The 23,779-nt window shown below is 41.9% G+C and overlaps 1 protein-coding gene across 11 annotated transcripts in view; it reads right to left on the reverse strand.

The window, feature by feature from the left end:
• Positions 1-23,779, reverse strand: part of atp8a2 (ATPase phospholipid transporting 8A2) — a 51,047-nt gene that overhangs the window by 5,706 nt on the left and 21,562 nt on the right. For all 11 annotated transcript variants that reach the window (XR_006399757.1, XM_044339622.1, XM_044339621.1 and 8 more), the window contains 12 exons: positions 23,300-23,439; positions 21,875-22,013; positions 21,051-21,115; positions 12,847-13,019; positions 7,624-7,807; positions 6,387-6,497; positions 4,717-4,791; positions 4,116-4,238; positions 3,579-3,657; positions 3,419-3,480; positions 2,841-2,897; positions 1,066-1,173 (listed from right to left, as the gene is read on the reverse strand). Coding sequence is in view for 10 of the 11 variants with exons in the window: in XM_044339622.1 (XP_044195557.1) it covers positions 1,066-1,173; positions 2,841-2,897; positions 3,419-3,480; positions 3,579-3,657; positions 4,116-4,238; positions 4,717-4,791; positions 6,387-6,497; positions 7,624-7,807; positions 12,847-13,019; positions 21,051-21,115; positions 21,875-22,013; positions 23,300-23,439 (1,316 nt within the window). In the remaining variant the exon portion in view is untranslated. The remainder of the gene's footprint in view (positions 1-1,065; positions 1,174-2,840; positions 2,898-3,418; positions 3,481-3,578; positions 3,658-4,115; positions 4,239-4,716; positions 4,792-6,386; positions 6,498-7,623; positions 7,808-12,846; positions 13,020-21,050; positions 21,116-21,874; positions 22,014-23,299; positions 23,440-23,779) is intronic.

Raw genomic sequence — 23,779 nt, forward strand, 5'->3', positions numbered from 1 at the left:
CAGAGGGAGAGGCAAAAAGGAAAATTAATTGGAAAACCATTAGGAAATATCCTCTGCAGCAGCTGGAATCACAACCAAGGCACAGACAATCCAATTGGATCCACACATCCACTACGTTTGTCTCTGTGACAAAAACCTACATGCAGAGGCACACAGTTCATTTTTACAGGGCTGGACATGCAGTATATCACATGGTCTTTATACACTGTGAGGATGAAGGCATGCTAAATGATTTTCTCCACTTTGTCATAATCATAAAAACAGACTGTTGGTCGCCACCACCCTACTATCAACACAAATCATACATAGCTGGACACACATAGCACATTATTTTCACAAACTTACACATAGTTATTCTGAGCAAGAATCTACAACTCTTTTCCATCCCCTGTCCCCCATGGACAGATGGAAATATAGATAGCGGGAGCAGAGGAAATAAGAGAGGTAATAGGGTAGTTAGGGGGGGACGATGGTGGGATGGGGGTGCCGGTTGAGTGTCTCTGACCATTCCCCAGTTAGACTGAGCAGCTGCAGAGATATTTGACCGCATTCCTGATTTCTGACACAAATTGAATTAATGGGCTGAGGGGAGTTGAGACGGCCCTATTCCTTTCCCCTCCCGAGACTCTCTACCCACTCAGTGGGGCACCCCAGCTCCACCCTCTCTTTATCCGTAAACTCTAAAATGAGTCTCTCAATCAAGGAGTCCCCACGTACACTCTCCTCACCCCCACCAGACCCTAATCACCACCGGCAGCAGCCCACCCTCTTGAGTCAACACCTCCACAGAGGGCAGTAAAAGACTGGGGCTCGGGTGACACGCAGCAGGTGCGGGAAGCCTGGTGAGAGGGGCTGCCGGGGCATAAATCTCCCCCCAGGGCTCCAGCAGTGCCGACGTGGAACACCCAAGAGGTGAGTCTCATAGGCGCCATGTATTGGCAACCAAGAAGGGAGGGGCAGGTGATGGAGGTTACAGAAAAGAGATGTAGAAGGAAGGGCTATTTTAACCCCCTTTACCCCCTGTTACTGAAATGACTGACACATGTTTACGGTGAGGTGACTTGCCTGGCCCAGCATGTCGGGGGCGATGGGGATGGTGGGCCAGATGGCGGAGTAGACAGCGAAGAAGACCATCCAGAGAACCATGCTTCCCCATACTGCCAGGTGGGAAAACTAAAACAGAGATGGACAGAAGGAATGAGGAACAAGGAGGAGGGGGGTGGAGATAAAGTAGAGAGCCAAGAGAGGGAGTTCAGTGGAGGATGGAGATTAAGAGACAAAAAAGAGAGACAGCGTGAGGTCAAATAGCTTACATACAGCTCATCCGAATATAGACAACCTTTCCCTCCCTCCTTCCCCTGTCTTCGTCCCTCTTTCTGTGATCCGCTGTAAGGGGACACTGTGTGAATTCCAGTGGGACCCTGCTTCATTACTGTCTGGCTGTTGTGTGGACAGCTGAATGGACAAAGGTGTCAGCGCCCTTCTGTCCATCCTGCCAATCTCTGTCTCTCCCTTTCCAACAGTAGCCAAAATCATGTCGCCATCACGTCATCATCATGTCTGAGCTACTGTTATCTTAACTCTACATCCAACTCTTGCTTACGTTCTCCCGGCACGCAAGTTGGAACTTAATGCTCTCTCAGATTCTTAGTTTTGTTTATTTATCCTTTGTTCAGATATTTACTTGTTTAAATCATCATTTTGTATTTTACTGAGGCAAAGTTTATGAACAATTGTTCAAGGTTTGCCTGCATACACTGCATTCAACTAATATTATGAGTTCTTTTTCTTATCAAGAAGACATCTGGTATGTATCTATTCTCTGGCAGATTGTGACAGTGAGCAGCAGGATTTTCATAAATGCTAACATTAACAGTGTGAACGAGGCTTCATTGCTTTTTCTTGTGCTGGCTGTTGATAGTCTGGGACACAGGTCATTTCTCAATAACCACAAGAGCCAACATTGTGTAGTCTGGGTTTGAGCATTATTACTGCTAGCGGGTGCCATTTCTCCCTGGAATTCCATGCAGCAGCCAGAGCTGACAGATGTTGTGGCATGTAGTAATAAAAGTTAGAGTTGGAAACATGAGGACGAATTCCACATACAAATTTACCTTTAAAAAGTAAGCAGTTTGTTCTTTATTAAATTCTCAGTAGTAACAAAGTTAATATACTGAATAAGTTACCATGACATTGTGCTGCCTGTGTCCTCGACTGTATGTAAATGAGAAACCTGAAATTCATAACAATAGCCTGTATACATTTCAACTTTTGACACTAGCCATGTATATGAGTGAAAAATACATTTCTCATGACTTGAATTTAACACTCTTTGAAAGGAATGAGGACATCTGGTCTCCAAGTTAACTATCTTAAATTAAATCTGTTTCGCTCTTCTATTTCTGTGTTTACTATTCTTCTAACAGATGGTAATCTCCCCATTTTCCTCCTTTGTCTGAGCAGTGATGACGTCCATTCACTCATTTCAACTTCTTTCATTTCATTAATTTAATCAACATTTGGACATTTTTCAGAGTCCTTTTGTCAGTGGATACGTTTGAAATATTGGGAGCTATGGAAAAAAAAAAAAAAATCAGCCACAAGTGAACTGGTTGGACAAAGAGGTGCAAGCAACTGCAGTTTGAGAAACCTCAAACCTTCGCCGCGAGATCAAGGTAAACCACATCTTTTCCCATGCCTTCCCTGACTGTGAAGCATTTAGACTAGGTTATGAGAAAACCTCACTGAGTGAGACTCCTCCCCCCCCTCTTTATTTATCAACGGTTGAGTAAAATACAGGACATGTGGTGTGAAGTATTCGAGTGTGTTAATGTTCCTACCCTGGTCCAAGCGGTGGTCTCCATTCCAGCTTTCAGACATACTGTAACTACCACATACTACACACACACACACACACACACACACACACACACACACACACACACAGGGGAGTGGGAGGGCAAATAAAAAAACAAAACAGAGAAACCGGATTAGTTCACTGGCGACTGTGGAGATAATAAACATTAATGTTATATAGTAAACTCAGCAATGTCTACTAAAATACCCCGGACCCCCACACAGCCTCCTGTAGTCTACACAAACACACATACCACAACAAATAAACACCAGTGATATTCACTTGAAATTTGGGGAGTAAAATGATAGCGAGAGTGTGAGATGGAGAAGTGAATAAAGAGAAGAGATGGATGAGTGTGGGGAGGAGACAGTCCGGCTAGACGAGACTAGATTGACTGGAGACCCTTGACAGCTCTGAGTAAGCAACACAGTGCTGGTGTGTACACAAATACTGTGCATATTCGAAAAATGCACATGACTGCATGCCAAAAGACACAAAAATAAAAACATGATACAAAAAAAACACACCCACACATATAGGAAATAAAAGTAAGATGCTTACTGTGTAGACCATATTTCCAACAAATAGGTAGTCATTTCCCTGACCATTACTGAAGGGAGAGTCTGTGGAGAGCACACACAAACACACAGATGCCTCATGACAAAGTCTTAACCACCAGAACTAGCTGAATGTAGAGGAGGTGCTCAGGAAAGTCACTCACCGTGCTCTAACATTTTGAGCGGAAACCAAAAGAGAATAATTGAGTGAATCAGTGCGTTGATACAGTGGCCCCAAAACACCTGAAAAGGAGAGAAGTAGAGAGAAAAGAGTGGAAACAAGTCAGTGCAAACTAAAGCCAAAGCACACATATATGCCCCCACACTCATAAAAACATACAAAAACAGCTATTCCTCACAGTAACACACAACTTTTACTGTGTTCCTGCCATCAAAAGTGCCCTCCTGTACACACACATTTACGCACACTCGTACACATACACAGTAGGTTGGGTTGCTGCTGTACCCTCTAAAATGAAAGACTTCCTTATTCTGGCCTTATGAATCTCATTAGGGTTGCCATGGAAATATCCAAGTCTCCATGCCACTCGTGTTTACTTGCTGGCGCACCAAACAAACAGCAGGCATCACTCGTCAATCCCACAGACAAGGCATTACAAGTCAAATGCAGAGCGAAGAAATGACAGATTTAACTTTAACTTTAGATGCAGCTCATGGTTTGTGTGTGTGCGAGCATGTACCTTTGTGTTGAAGCCCTCGGCATTCTGGGTGATTCGGTAGAGCTGTGGGAAACGGAGCATATTCTGCTGGCTGCACGGCCGGTCGAATATCCCCAGAGTGAATGGAGGCAGTGCAGTAAATATCTGGATTGCACATGTAAACACACACATACAGCAATTAAAAACCCACAGAACACTGTGCATACATAAACATATATATATATATATATATATATTATATATATATATATATTTTTTTTTTACTGACATAGCTGGACAAGCAGTGTTCACATCAGACTGACGTCACTAAAAGGAAATCCATAACTTTTTAAAACTGGGGAGCTTGAAGGCATTAGAAACCAGATGTAGAAGCATACACAGCAGTCGCCAAAACACAGAAGACACTCTCACACAGAAATGCACGCATACAAACGTCTCTGGCACGCAAAGAGAGCGGTGATAAGAAGACGAAGTAGAGTGAGATTGATTGACAGATAGGTAGAGAGCAAGAGACGGCACTTGACATCCAGGAGAACAGGGAGGGGTGGTAAGATTGAGGGAGAGAGTGGAGACATGGAAAAAGAGGGAGACAGTTCGAGAGGGAGAGAGGGCGGATACTCACCACGTTGTAGAGGCCTATACACCAGCGCTCAAAAAGGATCTGGCCAGAGAACCCGTTCACAAAGGCAAACCAGAGCTGGAACACAAAGAGAGGGATGAGAGGGGATGAGAGGAACAATAGTGGAGGGTAAAGCTGCCTTAGGGAGGTACTGATAGTGGAAGCAGCAGGGAGAGATGGCCAAATTTTTACTGGTGTTCACAAGTGATATGGACACATGACTTAAATTAACTTGAGCCAAAAAAAAAAAAAATCCAGAGAACTGTTGGTCACTTGTTGTCACTTTTAGAGAAAACATTTTGTTCATAAGTTAAGATTCAGCTACCTGAATGAGGGTCTACTTCAGTTTACAAGACTTAAGACTTCTTGATGTGAAAAATCCTACTTTAATTATTTTACAGTACAGGAAGAGAGCAACTGAGCTTTCAGATATTCTCACAGATGCATGAAGGTTAACGGGAAACTCATTTTCAACATTTTCACCCTTCGGTAAAGACACCTTGAATAAAAAGAAACAAATAAAATCTCTAATCAAATATGATGTGGTCATAAGTTCGAGAGCTAATAACAACACACTGGTGAAAGATGGAGGCAGAAAAGAGATGGTGGTTCTCATTCATCAGTACAGTAATTATTCCACAGCATATATTGATTTTTAAATATAAAATGTGCTAGCAGAGTCGTTACACTTCCTGTAGCTCTGTGCTTGTTGGCACTCAGGAAGCATTCCAAACTCAGGTTGTGGCTGGTGCTGAAACCACTCTCAGACTTTATGGAAGTTAATTTACCAAAATACAGTGTCTAAATGTGACTCTGGACCAGGGTAAACCTCCATTACACACACACAGACACACACACACACATACACACGCAGACACACACACACACAGAGCAGACACAATCTGATCTGAGAGCAGATAGAGAAAATGTTTGGGGCCGCTGATGGGTGTTGTAGCATTCCTGGGGCATATAGTGGAGCAAACAGCCTAGGGGTGAGGTCAGATACACAAAAACACACAAACCCATCCCCCTTATTCTGTCTCCACTAAGTGGACAGAGACAGTCTCTAACCTTTGGCCTAGAGCACTCTGCAGGGAGCCAATCATGTGAGATAATCATGGAAACTCTCACACACACAGGGACAGAGTGGTGGTGTGAGCAGGACAGTAGGCTACAGGCAGTGGCTCTCATGAGGACCTGCACCTGCTGGCATCCTTAATGTCAGACAGAGGGTGATGGTTGGGGGGGGGGGGGGGGGGGGGGGGGGGGGGGGGGGTGAAGAGGGGTGTGGAGCACAGCTGACAAATACTCCTCATAACAGGCAGGCCAGGGCTGCAGTGTGCCCCCTCATCTCACACACACACACACACACACACACACACACACACGCACGCACGCACACACATTCACAAAGCTGTCGACCCTTGGAGCCAAGGTCTCATCACTGCTGATCTAAACACACTTTTTTCTGTGCGTGTGTGTGTGCAATAAAGACAGAAAGCAGACACCAGAAGGGCACCTCGTCCATCACTGTCAGCCATGTCGACAAACAGCTGCAAAACGTCTCTGTTAATGTAACTGTGTGTGTGTGTGTGTGTGTGTGTGTGTGTGTGTGTGTGTGTGTGTGTGTGTGTGTGTGTGTGTGTGTTAAACAGAGATGGTGAGGCGCCTACCTCTATTATGTAGAGGACCACATTCTTATAGAAACAGTAGAGGATACACTTGGTGACACGGTTGTAGCTCCACGCCCCGTGGACCAGTAGCAGCTTCTCTAGGTAGGAGAACTGCCAATAGGAGACATAAAGAGGGGTTAGAGAAATATTCACATAATCAGAGAAAAGACAAAGAACAGCAAGGATATCAAGAATGTGACTGGAAAAAGGGAAAGTTGAGGAAAGAGGAGGCTCACTGATAGAGAAGTTGTGCAAGATGCCTGAGGGCTAAAAGATAAACAACTCAAACAGAGAAAGTGACACAGTATGTAAAACAGAGACAGAAAAGACTAGACTATGTAATCAGGAAATTCCTTTGAATTTCATTTTTATCCTGTTCACGTAATTTTCTTGTAGTTGTAATTCTGAGCCACACAGATGATGGAAATAAGGACTGCAGCTAACAATTCATCCATTTTCAATCCATTTTTAATTAATCTGTCTTTTTTTTTTTTTAAACAATTAATCAATTATTTGTTTTGTCTATTAAAAGTTATAAAATAGTGAAACATGTCCCATAAAAAATTCATAGAGCCCATGGTGACATTTTGAAATTGGTTTGTGCAACAGATCAGAATCTAAACACATTTAATTTACTGTTATTATATAAAACAAAGAAAAGCTGCAAATTCTCATATTTAAGAAGCTGAAAACAGAATGTTTGGCATTTTTCATTGATTAATGACTTGATTGTTTTCTGTATATTATCAACAAAGCAATTAATGGGGAACTATGAGCTGTTCTTGCTGGAGGTCAATTTAAATTGAATTGACAAATATTTAAATTTTGAAAATGACCTGGTATAAAATGACCATTTATTCAATAGTTTGTCTAAAACTGAAAATGAACAAAATAAAAACAGAAAAAGGGGATTTTCCAAATTTTGCTTGGAGACTTTCTTTCACTCCAAGCATACAAACATTTGCTAAAAGCTGTGTGTTTGTACTGATACTTGAGAGACCGCTGTAAGTAAATTCTCCCTTTAGTTGTCCCCCCGCAGGGAGGTCAAAGATCAAAATCAACTGAACAGTGAACAGGTTTGGATTCAGTATCTTGCCTAAAGACACATAAACAGGGTAGACAACCAGACTGGGATCCATTATCTACATATGCCTCTAAAGCCTGTAACATATTTGTAAGACCGTAGCCATGCATATGAAAGAATGCGTTCTGTCTCACAATGCTGCCTGCACCCCACCTGTGCTATGGAGTAGTCAGAGGAGTTGGTGGCTTGCATGCCCTCGTTGCCGCTGATTCCCACTCCGACGTGCGCCGTCTGAATCATGCCCACATCGTTCGCACCATCGCCTATCGCCAGCGTGATGGCTTTCACGTGTTTCTTCACCATATCCACGATCTCTGACTTCTGCAGCGGAGACACTCTGTAGAAAGAGAAGAGATAGATAGTTATGGCTGGTTGATATTAAGTGTATACAGCTGTCTGTACTTGAGGAAAATCAGAGGTGGAGAAGAGAGGGGAAGATAAAAGAGTGCCGTGACAGAGAAAGAAATACATTTGGAGACAGAATAAAGCCTGGGAAAAAATAAGAGTGGGAAACAGTTGAAAGGGAAAAATAAAGAGATGGATGCAGAGCTGGCTGAAACACACACACACACACACACACACACACACACACACACACACACACACACTGCAGGGCTCTGTTTACTGCTCTTCACTGGGTATTAGGAAACAATGATTCACTGTTCTACTAATAAGACTCTGGGTAGCTCATGCTTGATGTGTTTATATACGTGTGGGTTCGTGCATGACTGCATATATCTGAGTGTGTGTGTGTGTGTGTGTGTGTTCAGGGAGCTTCCAGTGGTACCCCACCCTCTTGACCTGTATCACTGATCCCCTCTCTATAACCGGTTCTGTCTCTTCACTGACAATGAAGGACTCAGGGAGGCTCGATTACAGATGCTTCCCTCGGGGCCCGCTGCATTTGCTGAAGTACTATGGATATTTGTGCATTTTATGGGGCCATGTGTTGAATCTGTGAACAAGTGAAACCAAAGGATGAGATGACCGGCAGCCACTATCCTCACACACTGGGGTTTTGGTTGTAATTTTTCCATCAATCCTTCACTTCTGCCCTCATCTGCAATGGAGAGAAACTGTAGAAGCGTTAAATTAGTGGGGGCTGAAAGTAAAAAAGAAAAAATCCAGTGGGGAGGCTGGTAGAAGAAGGTGCCACTCATCTTGTTCTTGGTCTTTAAAATGCTAATTCAAAGATCAAGGCATTTTTACAGTAAACTATTAGGGACTATTTTCTTCAGTAGTTTCAACGTCAATCTCATCACAAGGTCCATGTAGTAGCTATTCTGGAGCTTTCAACAAGCGTTTCTTTTTTTCCTCAGCCACTGGCGTTCAAACAATCTGTTTTTCATGTGAATTTGTTTACTAGATTTTTATTTGTATAGTCCAAAGTTTCAGCTCTGGATAATAGCTCATTTTAGAGAGATATCGGGGAGTAATCAAGCTTGATTGGTAGGAATGTAATCAAGCTGTGGTTCTGTGAGAGAAATCCCAGCACCACACACTGTGAGACACTGTGTTACTGGGGTTGAATTGTCTTCATCTCTGTTTTCAAAACATGCTTTATATGAGGAGGCGTTCCTACTGCCTGTCGTTCACATGCGCACAAGCTTTAGTGAGTCTTGTTCTTACTGCCTGCAACCTGTACAGTGAAAACAAATATGTCTACAAAAGAGGGGACATGGGAGAAAGCTGATACTGATGCTGGGATTAAACTTGTATAACAAAGCGTGTTATATTTCCCACAGTACAGGACTTGCAACTGTACTGGCTTATGTGTATTATGAGTGACAAAAACTGCTAGTGGCAAGTGTTTTCGTTACAATTTACAGTATATTAAGTTTGGAAGTTTGGGTTTTACTTTAAATTCATACATTTGAACATCATTTGGAGGTATGGTAGAGGCTCCAGGAGGAGGGGTGGGGGTATTTTTCTTCAAAGTCAGCTACTGTAGCTTTAACAGTTAACTATCAGGTATCAGAAAGTAGATATTCAACAATGTGCCACTTGCCTACTGGCTACTTATGAGATTAACCACAATCCCAATATTAAATATTTATATTACATTTCCCTGATTATAATAATTACCTGAACCGCAGCGATGTATTAGCCGATAGCAATTTGAGTATCAACACTGAAATATTCGTTTTAAGTGCGGCCAATACTTCAAACAGTTCTTTGAAAAAGGCGGAGTCACATTCACAATGATTGTTGCTGTTTCTGTGTCAAGTACAGCTCTCGCTTCTGAAATGCAGTATTAGCATGTTTGTCAAAGCTTTGATAATAATATAACATAAAATCACGTGTCGCTGCAGGAGCCATCACATGTATGCGGAATGCAATATCATAATTTTGATGACGATATGATAAAAGGAAATCATGAGCAGATGTATGATCCTTCATACACACACACACACACACACACACACACACACACACACACACACACACACACACACACACACACACATCCGGCTGGAAACCCACGGGTCATAAAGATGGTCTATCTTCTGTGAATATATAAGTAGGATCATGTCCCGGTCAAGCTGAAATCACACAGCTGGGTGGTCTGCTTAGTATTCGTACACAGGCGGGTGCAAAAACACACAAATTTACACACATGCAACAACACACACACACACACACACACACACACACACACAATCTCCTGCCCCACACTGCACACTGTGAGATATTTGCAGGGGAAAACCTCAGAGAGTCTTGGCCTCTGTAGTCGTCGCTGAAGGATGGGATCAACCTCTGCTCTTTGTTTTTCCTGTTTCTGTGTCTGAAGTGTATGTCTCTCGGCTTCTGACCACAAATCTCTCTTTATCTCTCTCTCTGTCTCGCTCTACCTTTCCTCTAAACACTGCTAACAGTGTCTGGCGTTGGGGAGATGAAAGGCTCCCAGTGCTCTTCACGGTGGAACTCGGCAGAAAATAAGCAGCCGCTAAGTCCTCCTATAAACAAACGCGCAGTGAAGTCAGGAACCCATGCATACGGGTGCAACCGACTCTGCATCCCCTGAGACACACACACACACACACACACACACACACACACACACACACACACACACACACCACACACATTCCCAAACTGTGAACCCTCACACACATAATGTAGGTGAGACATAATCTCACCAACACCTCTATACTTTAAAGCCAAAGCTATAGCTCGTTATACACAGGCACCTTATTAATGATATTGAGGTGAGGGTGCACTTACGCTCACAACAGGAATCACCTACAGTAGTGGTTTTCAACATGGGGTTTGAGACCCCCCAAGAGGTTGCAAGATAAATCATCAGGATAGGAAAAAAATGCTACAAAACAATGTTTATTTGGACTTAAGTTTCATCTCATCAGACGTTATAATTATTCAAATTAAATAGTGCATGCAGCTCAGCTGAACTGAAACGAACTGCTCCATTCACATAAATATAAACTTTGATGAGACATTGATTTGTGTTAAGGGGTCACAAGCCTAAAAGGTTAGGAACCACTGACTGAGTTTCAGTACCCAATACCAGAGCAACACTTCATTTGATACCTTGCTAAATAAATAAATATAAAAATGTTTTCAACTAGAAACCTTTTGTTTTCATTTGACAAAAGAAGCCAAGGTTCTCAATTGTTAAATGTTGCATAAATGCATGCAGCCAAACAAAAACTTTTGCTAAATTAAATAAAGTCTAAAAATCTAAATTTTAATAAAATTTTGATTCATATCAGGAACTCTTAGTTGATAGTTGTTGACTGTTATGGATACATTTTGGTCTGCATAAAAAAAATAATTTAAGTTAGATACCCAGTTCTGTGCAAGGTAGGGAGGCGAAAGGAAGGAGGGATGAAAAGAGGGATAGAGAGAGAGAGAGAGAGAGAGGTGTACAGAGAGAGGGATGGAGTGACGGATAGTGTAAAGGAAGCTCGAGGCTGTTTGCAAGGCCTCGGAGACCTGAGTCCGGATATGGCCTGGATATGCAAGGGAGAGTCAATTACTTCCCTCCTGCCTGCACGCGCACACACAGAAACACACACACACACACACACACGCTCGCTCACAGACAAAGGACGAGTGGAAACTCTTTTGTTAAACATCACAGCTGGTGCTGAGTGGAACATGACCAAAAAAGGGAACATGCAGTAAACATTCAATGAGCAGACTGCACTTTGTATGAATGGATATGTATAATGACAACGCTCCCTCTGTGTGTGTGTGTGTGTGTGTGTGTGTGTGTGTGCGTGCGTGTGTTGGTGCCCAGTCCAGGGGTACCAGCAGTAAGTGAGTCATGACTCTGACATTTCCATGCAGTGCAGTGTATTACATTACTCCTGCTGTGCAGTGCGACAGGCTTTTATCATCCTGATTCATTTACTGACCATGGGCAACCGACAACCTTTACAAACACACACGCATGCCAGGTATTCAGACCTGCGCATACACACACACACGCACACTGACACACTCTCTCTCTCTATCATGCGCATAGCAGAGTGAGAATTAATCTGTAATTAGTGAGATTCAATGGACCTTTTTTGTTTGCATTTTATCTTTAATAGGTGCCTGCAGTGTTTGATTTGCTGACTTTATTAAAAATGACAACCACTCTCACCCACTTTCCACTAACACTCTAGCTGGATTTATAGATAGATGTTTTGGAGGTCATTGGGATCTAATTAAAAGATGATGTGTAACGCGCCATCACAGCTCACACTCTCATCTTTACCTGAGGAAATGCTGTCATGTCCATGTAGAATAAAAGAAGTGGTAATGAGACAGCAGTGTGCAGGTATGTCATGGTGTTTTGTCGAGACTCGCACAATGGTCTTGTGTATTTATGTTTTAATAAAGGAGCTTGTCCTTTTCACAGATTAAAATTCCACACTTTCTTACAGGCTGATTTGTTTCAATTTTTTTGGTTGCCACGTGTGAACTCTGTCCACACTGTCAATTTCTATGTTGTTTCTGTGTGTTTTGGTAGGATTTTGTGAGTACTGAGAGGACGATTTAGAGTTTAAAAGTTAAACTATAATTTCAAAATAATACGATTATAATAACTGCATCATGGACAGTTTTTAATTAATAATAATTAATAATTTGCAACATTAAAACATTAAAACATTTTCATATTATTATGCTTTGTGAATTCAGAATTTAATTATTTTCTAGGTGATCCACATTTGTGAAAGCACCCTATAAGTTTCCATAATTTTGCACGTTTGCGTGTGCATGGGGCATCCCTCGTAGATTTATGGGTTAAGATGCTGATCATGAACTGCAACATCCCTGGTTTGAGCTTTCTAATAAATAAAATTCCCCATAAATATTATTGAAACATTTTTGTGTGTGCACGTTTCATGAATTAGTGTTCCCTACCGGCAGCAGATGACAGCCTTGCAGGACAACGCCAAGTCAAGGAAGGCCTGGCGGAGCTCGAAGGACAGGGCATATTTCAGCGTCTGGCCATCAATGATCAATGCCAGCTCATTTTCCTTCCTCAGAGAGTCGCCCAGGGATGAACAGTGAGCAGTCAGAGTGGCACGAGTAGCCTGCAAGTAGAAAGACACAGACTGTTTTTAAACCTTTTTTTTTTTGTTAAGGATGTTTTAATTGAACATGCACTTTTTTCCCCCTTCAACACTTTGACAGGCGTTTACTGACAATCCGAAATCTCAAGCATTTCGTCTTCAGGTCAGCAATATACAAACATTAGTGGTATAAGAATTTATGAGGAATCCCTGTTGGCTTACAGTGAAAACCTAACCTCTAACCCTGAACCTCACCACTAATTGCCAACAATCTTAAATCCAAATCTGCACCTAACCAGTCATAACTCTAAATCTCACCCTGGAAGATTTAGGCAATCTGGCAGCAGCCCTTTCTAGTGACCGCATTTTCAGGTTTTAGGTTTTTGTGGGGATATTGCGGCCTCACAAAGTGGTGAAAATACAAATCGCACATCAAAACACACGTACAAATTTGTTGAAAGGTCAAAACCACCGTCGGCAAATGGAAGACATATGCTCCTGGTTTCACAAGATGCTTTCATCTGGGGGAAGAATTAATTAGCTTCTGTGTACACCAAACAATTAAGAATGCCAATATAAAGTTCACAGTTGTTGTAGACATTATCACAACACGCTGATGCTACAAGCTCCAGATGGTATATTGAACCATGGGATCATATCTTAGATCACATATCTTCACACAAAGCAGCGACACACCACAGCGGATGAAGAAAGGCAAAGGAGAAAGAATGACAAATACACCCAGAACAGAGACGGAAAAAAGATAAATGAGGTGGACTAATGTGTGTAACAGCAAAGTATAAGAGTGTGTGTGTGTGTGTGTGTGTGTGTGTGTGTGTTTGTGAGTGTGTGTTTGTGTGGATGCCAGCTTGCCTGCAGGGCAGTAGTTTGGGGCAGTTTTGATGGAGCTCTTGATAATAGAGGAACAGGGATTAATAGAGAAAATAAACATCCCACAGAGATGTAATGAATTCCATGTGGAGGAGCAGGCACGCTACTAGCTAGTCAGGCCCACACACACACACACACACACACACACACGCACACCTGAATTCTTTATTTACATGATTTCCATGGTATCCCAATGTTACAGAGCATCAGCAAAACAACATGAATCTGTACTGTTTGAATGTTAAACAAGAGTTAAGTTACATGACAGTTTTTTGGCCGCTCTGTTAGTTAACAAAGAAGAAATGTCATCATGTCAAAATAATGATAAATACGGTTAAGAGCAATTACAGTACTTCTGCTTGATAGTTTCAGCTTTTTCAATAAGAGTTCAAAATATTTGAACCACAGTCTCCTTCCCTTAAGGAGATCACCAGATCATCCAGGTTATATGCCTATTAAAATCACTCCAACAGGGCAACCAGGTGGCCTAGTGCTTAAAACACATATCATATAACCACAATGTTCCCAGTTTGATTCCAGCAGTTGCATGTCATCCTCTCCCCCAATCTTTCTAGGCTGTATATATGCTGGCAACTTGTCCAAAAATGGCAAAATTGCCAAAAAAAGAAGTCTGTCCAACATCTAATAGATGGAAGAGGAATGTTTTATCCATCAAGTGTGGTCTAATAGTGTAGCGTACGGCTCCCTAACTTGCTATCTAGGGACAGTTTTCTGAGTTGTGGTGGAATTCGACTCATGCACATAAACGACAAGAACTGACGCAGACTGAAATGATCCATAACAAGAATTGTTTGTGGAAACATAGGCAATGCAACTAAAACACATAGCAATTAGCTACACGGGACCAAACATTCCAGACACAAAAGTGCACAAACATGTAAAAATTTGGCACCATTTGTATCTAGATAGTCTTTCACAGTGGGTTACTGGTGGCCATCAGACCTGAGAGTCCAGTGACCCCTCTGTCAAATGATCAGCTACACAATCATATGAACAGTGCAGTCTCTTATTTTCTTGCCAAACAGTGATGTACACGTGTTCTCTCCGCACACAACTGTCCCTCCTATTCCCCAAAAATTCCCTGCTCTTGTTTTCTCAGCCTGAGGCTGTGTGTTTTTCTTTGTATGCCGGAATTCCTGTTTGCACTCACCTTTTTCCCCAAACAGGCGAAAGGAAAACAAAAACATAATGAAAGGATTAAAGGAGATTACAGGTTGTCAGGGTTCTAAAACTCAAAGCGTCTATGTGTGTATGTGTGTGCAGTGCGTGTTTTTATAAAGGGGTAAAAACACATGTATGCATGTTTGAGTGTGTCTGTTAGCATGTAAGTGCACAGGGGCTGTGTGTGTGTTTACATGTAGTGCATGTGTGAGAGATGAGTATGTGACAAAACCTCCAAGTGAGGAGTTTGTCCTCACCCCATCACAGAGGAATGGACACAAAAAGCCTCAGCAGCATAATGCAAAGTAAACAGCATGTAAGTTAAAAATGATTGTATAAAAACACTGTACATGACATATATTTAGGGTAGAGGGTGTTGATGCTTGAAGTCTTGCACAACTTTCATGGCGTGGGCTTTGATTCTGTGAAGCATTTCCCAACATGATATAAGGACAGTTTCAAATTCTACATTGATTTTTTCATTCATTTTAATATATAATATAGTATATAAGTATATAATGTCTCAATCTCTAGTTGTGTCTGATATTTACCATAGCTTGAACCTGTGTAACTTTAAGGTCATTGAGGCAAATATAGCGAGGGTCACACACATGGGTCAATCCCCAAATGAATGCAAACAGTTCACTAGCCAACACCACTGCGACTTGTCACAGCAGGTCCTGTCAAAGCTTTAGCGCCGGCTAAGATAACTCGGGATAATAACCAGGCTAAGTCTCCAGGGAGTTATAGAAGATTAAAAAGGTAACTAAGGTACAAACACTAGTTAGCGCTTAAAGCTAACAGGCAGATACTCACTAAATAACAGCAAGTCCAGACCTAACTGTATCCTTTTGACAAAAGAATGCTGTCTTAACATGAAAAGAAACAGCTCACAAAAGGGTCCAGTATGATCTGTTAACACTTTCTCAAACAGAACAAACACGAGACCAAAGAAAAATGCGTTACTATGTAACTTTCCTCTTTCTCACGCTAAATTACCTGCTATTTTTGGAGACCTCGGAGGGGGAAAAAAAGCTTAGTTCTTTGATTGCACCGGTTGCAATATGACAGATCTCATTTGTAGGCATTTTTATGTTCCAAACTAAATGTTTATTTTTCATATGCATCTGAGCTGGGGGAGGGCGGAAAACCTTTTATAGACACACACACACACACACACACACACACACACACACTTTGTAAACCATGTTCACAGGCCCTTCTGCATGGAATTTTATCAGGTTTATATTTGGATCACAAAATGGGCAGGGTATGGGGACGGTTTGAGATATCCCAGGTCACCTTCTGTCATTGCATACTTTACCATAAAACGCATAAGGACAAACACACACACACACACACACACACACACACACACACACACACACACACACACACACACACACACACACACTCACACACACACACTGATTAGACCCATTATAAAAAATGCACATACTGTATGAAGAGTATAAAACAAAAAAGCACTATGGAAGATAAATGAGAAAAGGCACAAAGACAGGAAGAAAGACAAGAGACAAGGAGTGTGAACTGCTCTGGGGAAAAGACAGAGAGTAGAGCTGCTGAGTGAAAAGAAGGTGGAGAAAGACATGCTCATATCTGAAGCGCAGATTCTGTCACCAGTGAGTTTTAATATGCCGTTTAATTATCAGACTGTGCATCTGTGCAAACACCCACATCCTCTGCTGCCTGAGCCAGGAACTCACACACACACACACACACAGCTCCACTAAGCAAGAAAAGGACAAAAAAAAAGAAATCACAGACACACATGTGGATTTAAACAGTGGGAGGCCAGATGTACAAAATAACATCATAAGTTGTAAATTCCAGAACAATAGTGCATGCTAGTTGAGGCACTAAATGTGTGTAAATGTGTGTGTATGAAGATGATTAATGAGCAGAAGAGAGATGTTGTTTGTTTAAGAGTTGTCCTGCGGGCCGCGTGACGAGGAGAGGGGCATTGTGGGAAAGTTAGATGAAATGTATATTCAGAAACTATCAGGTTGATCAGGGTGACCATGTGCCACTGCATCTAGAGTAAACAGTGTGTGTGCGTGTGTGTGTGTGTGTGTGTGTGTGTGTGTGTCAGAGGCAGAAATAAGAAGGAAAATTCGTCTTTAACTGTACATGCTTGACTGGCCTTCAGTGTTGACTAAACAGAAGCAGACAGAGCAAAGATTTGTGTCAGTCTGTGTGTGGCATGTGATCCGAAGGTGACAGATGGCGCTTGTCACAGCCTCAGCGGTCGCAAACCGTTTACCCAGGAGGCATTGCTCACAGGGTTTTGTTTTGATGAGGAGGAGCACCAAAAGGAGATCGCATTACCACTCACTCATCGCCCTCACATGGCTCAGCCAGCTCTCCCCCCCTTCGTCTCCCCCTCTGTCTCTTTCCCTCTCTATCCAGATTGTCTATCTCATAAATAAAGTACAATAAACACTCCCCCTGTTTTATTCACAAACACACTCCTGCACTTTCACAAAGATAAACACTCATATTTTGTTGCTTGTTCCTGCTCTCCCTCGAACACACATATTTTTCCTGTCACACACCACAGAGGCTGTGTAGTCGCTTCCTGTGCATAGAGAGGGTGCTGACAGATGTGGAGGCAGTGGTGTGAAGGAGACATGGAGCGGAGAATGGGCTTGGTTGGGGAGAAGGAGGGGGGTGGAGGGGGAGCATCTGCCGCCAAACTGGCAACTGCACAGATCAGCCTTCACACTGACAACAGAAGGAAGATGGCACGATAGAGAAGAAGAAAAGGTAGAACAAATTTTTATAAAAAAAGGGGAAAGAGGTCAACCTCGAGGTAACATTTTGATAAGCTGCTTCTGTTTTCGCTCATATGCAGGTTACACTTTCAAACAGGCATACGCACATAAAGAAGCTGAGCCGGCGCAAGTTATTTTAAGTGAGAGATAAGAATGTACCGCTTTCATCCAAGCCGATCACCAGTCAGAACCAGACCTCTCTCAAGTTGTCCTGATCGACAGGCATGACTGTGACACCACGTGAACACACGAGCTCGCTACATACATACACACATAGAATGTTTCCTCTCTTACAGCCACATGTCCAAATCTAGATTTGTGCATTGAGAGGATATTGAATACCCGATCTGACATATTTCTAATTGTTTGTGGGATGTGATTACTGTATATTTAGTATAAAGTTTTTGTTAAAGCAGTTTATCATGTTTATTGAGTCATGTTTGCTGTGCTGCATGTACACATACATGAAAGTGTGCTACACACACCCCAACCACTAAAGCATACTGTAGATCATACACTTGTCACATGAAAAATTCCTCTCATGACCCATCGTGTATGTTTCATGTCCACCAGCTGTCCCTCTCAGCTTTGCAGTGTGCTATGAACAAATGTGTTAGTACAAACTCTTTACAAAAAGAACCCTCTGAGTAATGACAAATGTTTCATCTTAAAACTCTTCAACAATAATCACAGAGTAGCTTTTTACTCACTCCAAAATTAGACGTTTTCATTTGTGTTAGGGTCATCTACAGAGCACAGTACTTACTGTGTTTAACAACAATAAAACTGAATCATGTCTAATTTTATCTAAACAGCCCCCCTGGAGTTAGTGAACATTCAAAAACTTGCTTGAGAACACATCAGCAGGGTGGACAGTTGCCATTGCAGTATATTGAGGCCAGGTTTCCAGCTGAAAGGCGGATTCCCTACTCCTCCAAGTTGTTTTAAGTTGCTGCTAAATGGTGTGTATTGAACGGAAAGTCTTTGTCTGCATTTGGCATAAGGAAAGCCTAAAACTACATCACACACAATATTTTTTCTTGCCTTTATTTGATAGTTGAAGGTGCAGGGAGACAGGAAACATGGGCAGAGAGAAGGATATTACATGCAACAACGGTGTGCAGTGTTGAGCTCATTTTATGGAGCACATCAAAGCTTTTATGTGTCTTTTTTCCCTCCTTGTAGTTGTCTTTTAGTGTCATTTGACACTACATAGTATAAAGAATTGTCTGAAAATAATGATTCTGAAAAGAGACCCCCTCTCTAAATGCTCACTTGATTAGCTCACCCACTTCAACCCACCACTCTCTTGCCACAGTCTTTTGTTTATACTGGAAGCCTCATCTTAAGACAGCACCTCTCAGTTATGGCCAACATCCTCCATGGATACACCCTGCCTCATTTCAAGTCACTCAGCTGTAGAAGATATTTTCTTCTGCTTGAAAATTGTTCCAGTGGAAGTGGATTTGAACGTTTTCTTTTCTGACATGAAGGTGGAAAAATAGTCAGACTCAATAATAACGAAACATGTTGGTCAGATGTGCTAATAGACCTATATCAATGACCTATATCTGTACCTTCAATGTGTAATGTCTGTAGAGGAATTTCCAAAGGGAAAGAAAGGCATGATGTTCACTTTGGCCGAAAATAAGGCTTACAGACAATAATTCAATTATGTATAAGAAATAACAGCAGAGCAAAAAAAAAAATCTAGATTTTTTTTATGATAACAGCTGTTTGAGCCAAATGTTTGATCCTCCAGGCCAGACTATATTGACCAGACTTTTGACTGTTTACTTGAATAGTATGCGAAAAAAAACATGGTAGACAGGTTGCTAACAGAATCATTCAAACCATATTAAGAGTGATCCACTTACAGTGATAACTGTATTGACTTTCACCCTCTTGTACAAATTGCATAGGCAATTTTCAGGCTAAAGTACCCTTATTACCCTGACATTAAATGTTCACTCACTCCAACTCAATTTACTCAGCGTCTGCGTGACCTTGCATGCTGTCTGGCTTTAGACCAGCAGTTCCCAAAGCCTGGGAGCTTCCAGACACCACTTTCATACGTGTGTGAAAGAGTAAAATTTCATAAATACTTCTTTTACAAGAAGCATAATACAGGAAAGCGAAATTATTATAGGTGTGAAGTTGTGCAATTAAATCTAAAATCATGACCCACATCAAAATCCTTTCACATAGGATTCCAATTGGATGCAATGTTGACCACATAGAGGCCTCTAATGTCATGTTGTTCATGCTATAGACTCATAAAATCACAAAGCTCACAATCCAAGACACCCGCCATCTGTGCAATGGCTTACATGAAGTGGGAAAATTATGAATGCAAATATAGATGTCTCTCCATCTAGATTTAATACACACATAGGGCCTACAAATGGGCGCTTATACAAACACACACACACACACACAGTGCCAATGCTTAAAATTTATGAGCCATAATTTCCTCCGTCTCGCAGATAAACAAACTGTAAAAGTGAACACACTGTGATTTTGTGTGTGTATACATGTCGTGTGGGCACACATGTTGGAGTCTGGGAGTATTTGTGCGTGTGTGTGTGAGTGTGTGAAAGAGAGACAGACACAGAGACACATGACAGCAATCAAGCCACTTAGGTAAAGCAGTCACACATGAAGCCTGAATGCAAAGAACACATAACTGGGGTAAAAAATCTAATGTAGAGATAAAGAGGGTCTCAGATCTCACTCTAAACAGCAAACAGGAGCAGTGACAAAAATAGATATACACATTCTGTACCTTCAGCTCGCATTTAGCCGGAAATAGGTTAGATAAAAAGCCACAAATAGTGTGAGAATACTGTGAGATCATTGAAAGCCAGGTACTGTATGTGAATGCTTATGAAAGAGAGAGAGACAGAAGTGATAGTTCAGTACCCATCTCTTTTCATCCCTTTCTCCAAAAGGACACCAGAGACTTTAATTACCTGCACCTGTGAGCACACAAAGAGCCCCACCCACCAATCTGGCTGTGGACCACACCCTTGTTCCCACGGTAACCTTCTTAAGACCCCCCCCACCCCCACCTCCATTCCCCCAACCCTCCTATACACAAACACACACCAAAAAGTCCCACTACTGTCCACAGTGTACACAGACAGGATGGAAGTCAGCAGGAGAAAGAGGAGGATTTACTCACATCCAGAGAGTCCTCGTTGACAATGATGAGGGACATGCCATGTGTCACCAGACGACAGGAGTAACCTGAGGAGCACAAACAGATAGTGGAAGGTAGAGAATGGGGGATGGGAAAGAGATTACATTTACTCAAAGTGAAAACACGGGTGAAAGACTGGTCTCCTGTATAATTGAAGTTACAAAATCCTGCTTCACACACGGCTATCTCACTCCATTCTCCTTCATCAGTATGTGACCATCCTCATAGTGCTATAGTAGCCTGATGTGCGTAGTTCAACTATATCATTGCACCACTTAAACATAGGAAAATAGGTAATAATTATCCTGAATACAAAAAAATAAAGGTACTGGCAATACAATATGTCAGTGTAATAGTATAAAAGGTGCATGAGAAATGAAAGAGGATTTGTACAGTAAAGTTTCTGGTGATGTCCCAAATGTTAAACTGGGAGCAACAAGTTTCTATTCCAAAGATTTTGTTCTTCAAGTTCTGTTTTTTTGGACATCTGCCACTAACTTCCTCTACGACTGCCAAAAGAAACCAAATGCGCCAATATCATTGCTGAGCAACTTTAAGTCCCTTCTGCGCGGAGTACACTGGCACATTTGACTGAGAGATTGGAGACATGTCTGGAATTTCACGACCCATATAATGCCCGCTATTATTTCGGTCATAATTTAATTAAGACGACAAGGGGACTTCCACACCACCAATGGATTTGCCTACATCACTCCACTATAAACTGCTCTCACTTTCCATTTGCTTGTTGAGAGCCACAACTTATATTTTGGACATAGTGTTTCCTTTAAATGCTTTTCTCTCACCTATGTTGATGGCAGTTTCCTGCTTATCTCCAGTAAGAACCCAGATCTTGATGTCAGCCCTCATCAGAGTGGCGATGGTCTCTGGCACGCCAGCCTGGAGACGGTCCTCTATGGCTGTGGCGCCCAGCAGCATTAAGTTCTGTTGGTGGAACAGAGGAGCAAGATTCAAAACGAGAGTGACAAGAAAATTTTGATAAAAAAAGATTAAAGTAAATTAAAAGAAATCGTATTTAGGATAGAACCAGACGTCACTAGCCTGTATGTGAGGGCTCTTTCTCTCCAGATAATATCATCTATATCTAATTTGAGGATGCCAGCGAGTTCAGTTCAGTTGGCACAGCAGCTTTCTTGGACTTCTGTACCAGCCCTGTGTCTTCGTGCCAAGAAGTAACCCATTACCTTTCCCCCCCTTGCTTTAATTTGTTCAGCATTTAAATGCACGTGTACCCTCATTAGACACACTCGGATGCACACACAAACACTCGCACAGACACACAAGGTAACACTACTGTGTTGTTGACTCCAGTTTTATTGGGCTTTTGGCAGGCTGGTGCAGGTAATTACCCTTGTGGTCTCCCAGTCTGAGCTCCCCTTCTCCTCCTGCTTCCTCTTCCTCTTTTTTCCCTCTTCACTTAGTTTTCTCACCTCTGCTCTCGCCTCTAAATCCTTGGTTTTGCCACCTATCAGTTTAACTCTCTCATGCATGTGTTCTCAGCTAAAATCTCTATATCACTGTTGTTCACTTTTTTCCTGTACAGTGCAAACTTTCTGACCAACCAACATGTCAGCCCCAAAATATGGTAGACCTTTTAGCGGAGAACAGAATGTGTCTTTATATTCTGCTTAAAGATAAGACACAAAACTTGAGCACAAGTTAGACTTGAGTACTGAAGTGGGACCATGATTACTGAAGTGCAGGAAACAATGGAGCTCCTCTGCCACCTGCTGGCAAACATGAAATATGTGTCTTTTGGCTGAACCACAACAGCGGGGCCAGCGCTATAAACGCAAATGTCTGTCACTAGCCGAGTGAGTGAGTCACTGACTGAGTGATGAAGTTACGCCACTGGTCGTCTGAATGCCGCCACTTCGTGTATCCGTTTCAATTAAAAGCCCTCTAGCATTTCACACGCAGTCCAGACATATACCAGGTTTTGACCTAGTCTTGTTTATGAGTCAGTGTGTACTCAGAGGACTTGCACATACTTTCATGCCACTGCTTTCACTTCATATCAGTCCATCAATACTTTTATTCAATATTATATCTGCTACAAAAAGAAATTATAACCATCATCATAATAAGGAAAAAATAAAAATAAAAAAACATCTTACAACTGTTGAACTCTTAGAGATATTTAAGACCCTTTCAGCACTTCTAAACAAATACATTACTACGAAGTAAGAGATTACAAAGTGAAAACTGACCTTTTCCAGTAGTTCATAACACTCCTCTAGTTTCTGAGCACGGTCTTTGAGCACAGTGCTGACCCGATTGTACTCCTTCAGCCACTCCTGGTAGGCACCTTCCTCCAAGTCAACATAGGCGAAACACAAAGTTCTCAGGCCTGGATGGATAAGAGGAAGACAAGACGATCAATCAGAGTGGTGATGGAAAAGGATTAGATTACTTTTTAAACAGGGTGTGACTAGTCCAAAAAATGTTTTAAGTATGTGGGTACTTTGCTTGTTCTTGAAGATGAAATCAAGTTTTTTAAGTCATAAGGCTAAAGTCTAATTGAGGTCATGAGTCATTACTGTAAGAAATTGCACATCTTTTTTGATTTTGCCCAGCCAGGTTTGATACCATCAAATTTGTGACTCTCTGTGAAGTCTTTGTACCTCTGTTTCAGACTGGCAGGTTTATATGTGCTTCTAAAAGGCAACAATAGATTACTTCTTAACAAA

The sequence above is a fragment of the Thunnus albacares genome, chromosome 21 (genome assembly GCF_914725855.1).
Source record: "Thunnus albacares chromosome 21, fThuAlb1.1, whole genome shotgun sequence".
NCBI classification, from domain to species: Eukaryota; Metazoa; Chordata; class Actinopteri; order Scombriformes; family Scombridae; genus Thunnus; species Thunnus albacares.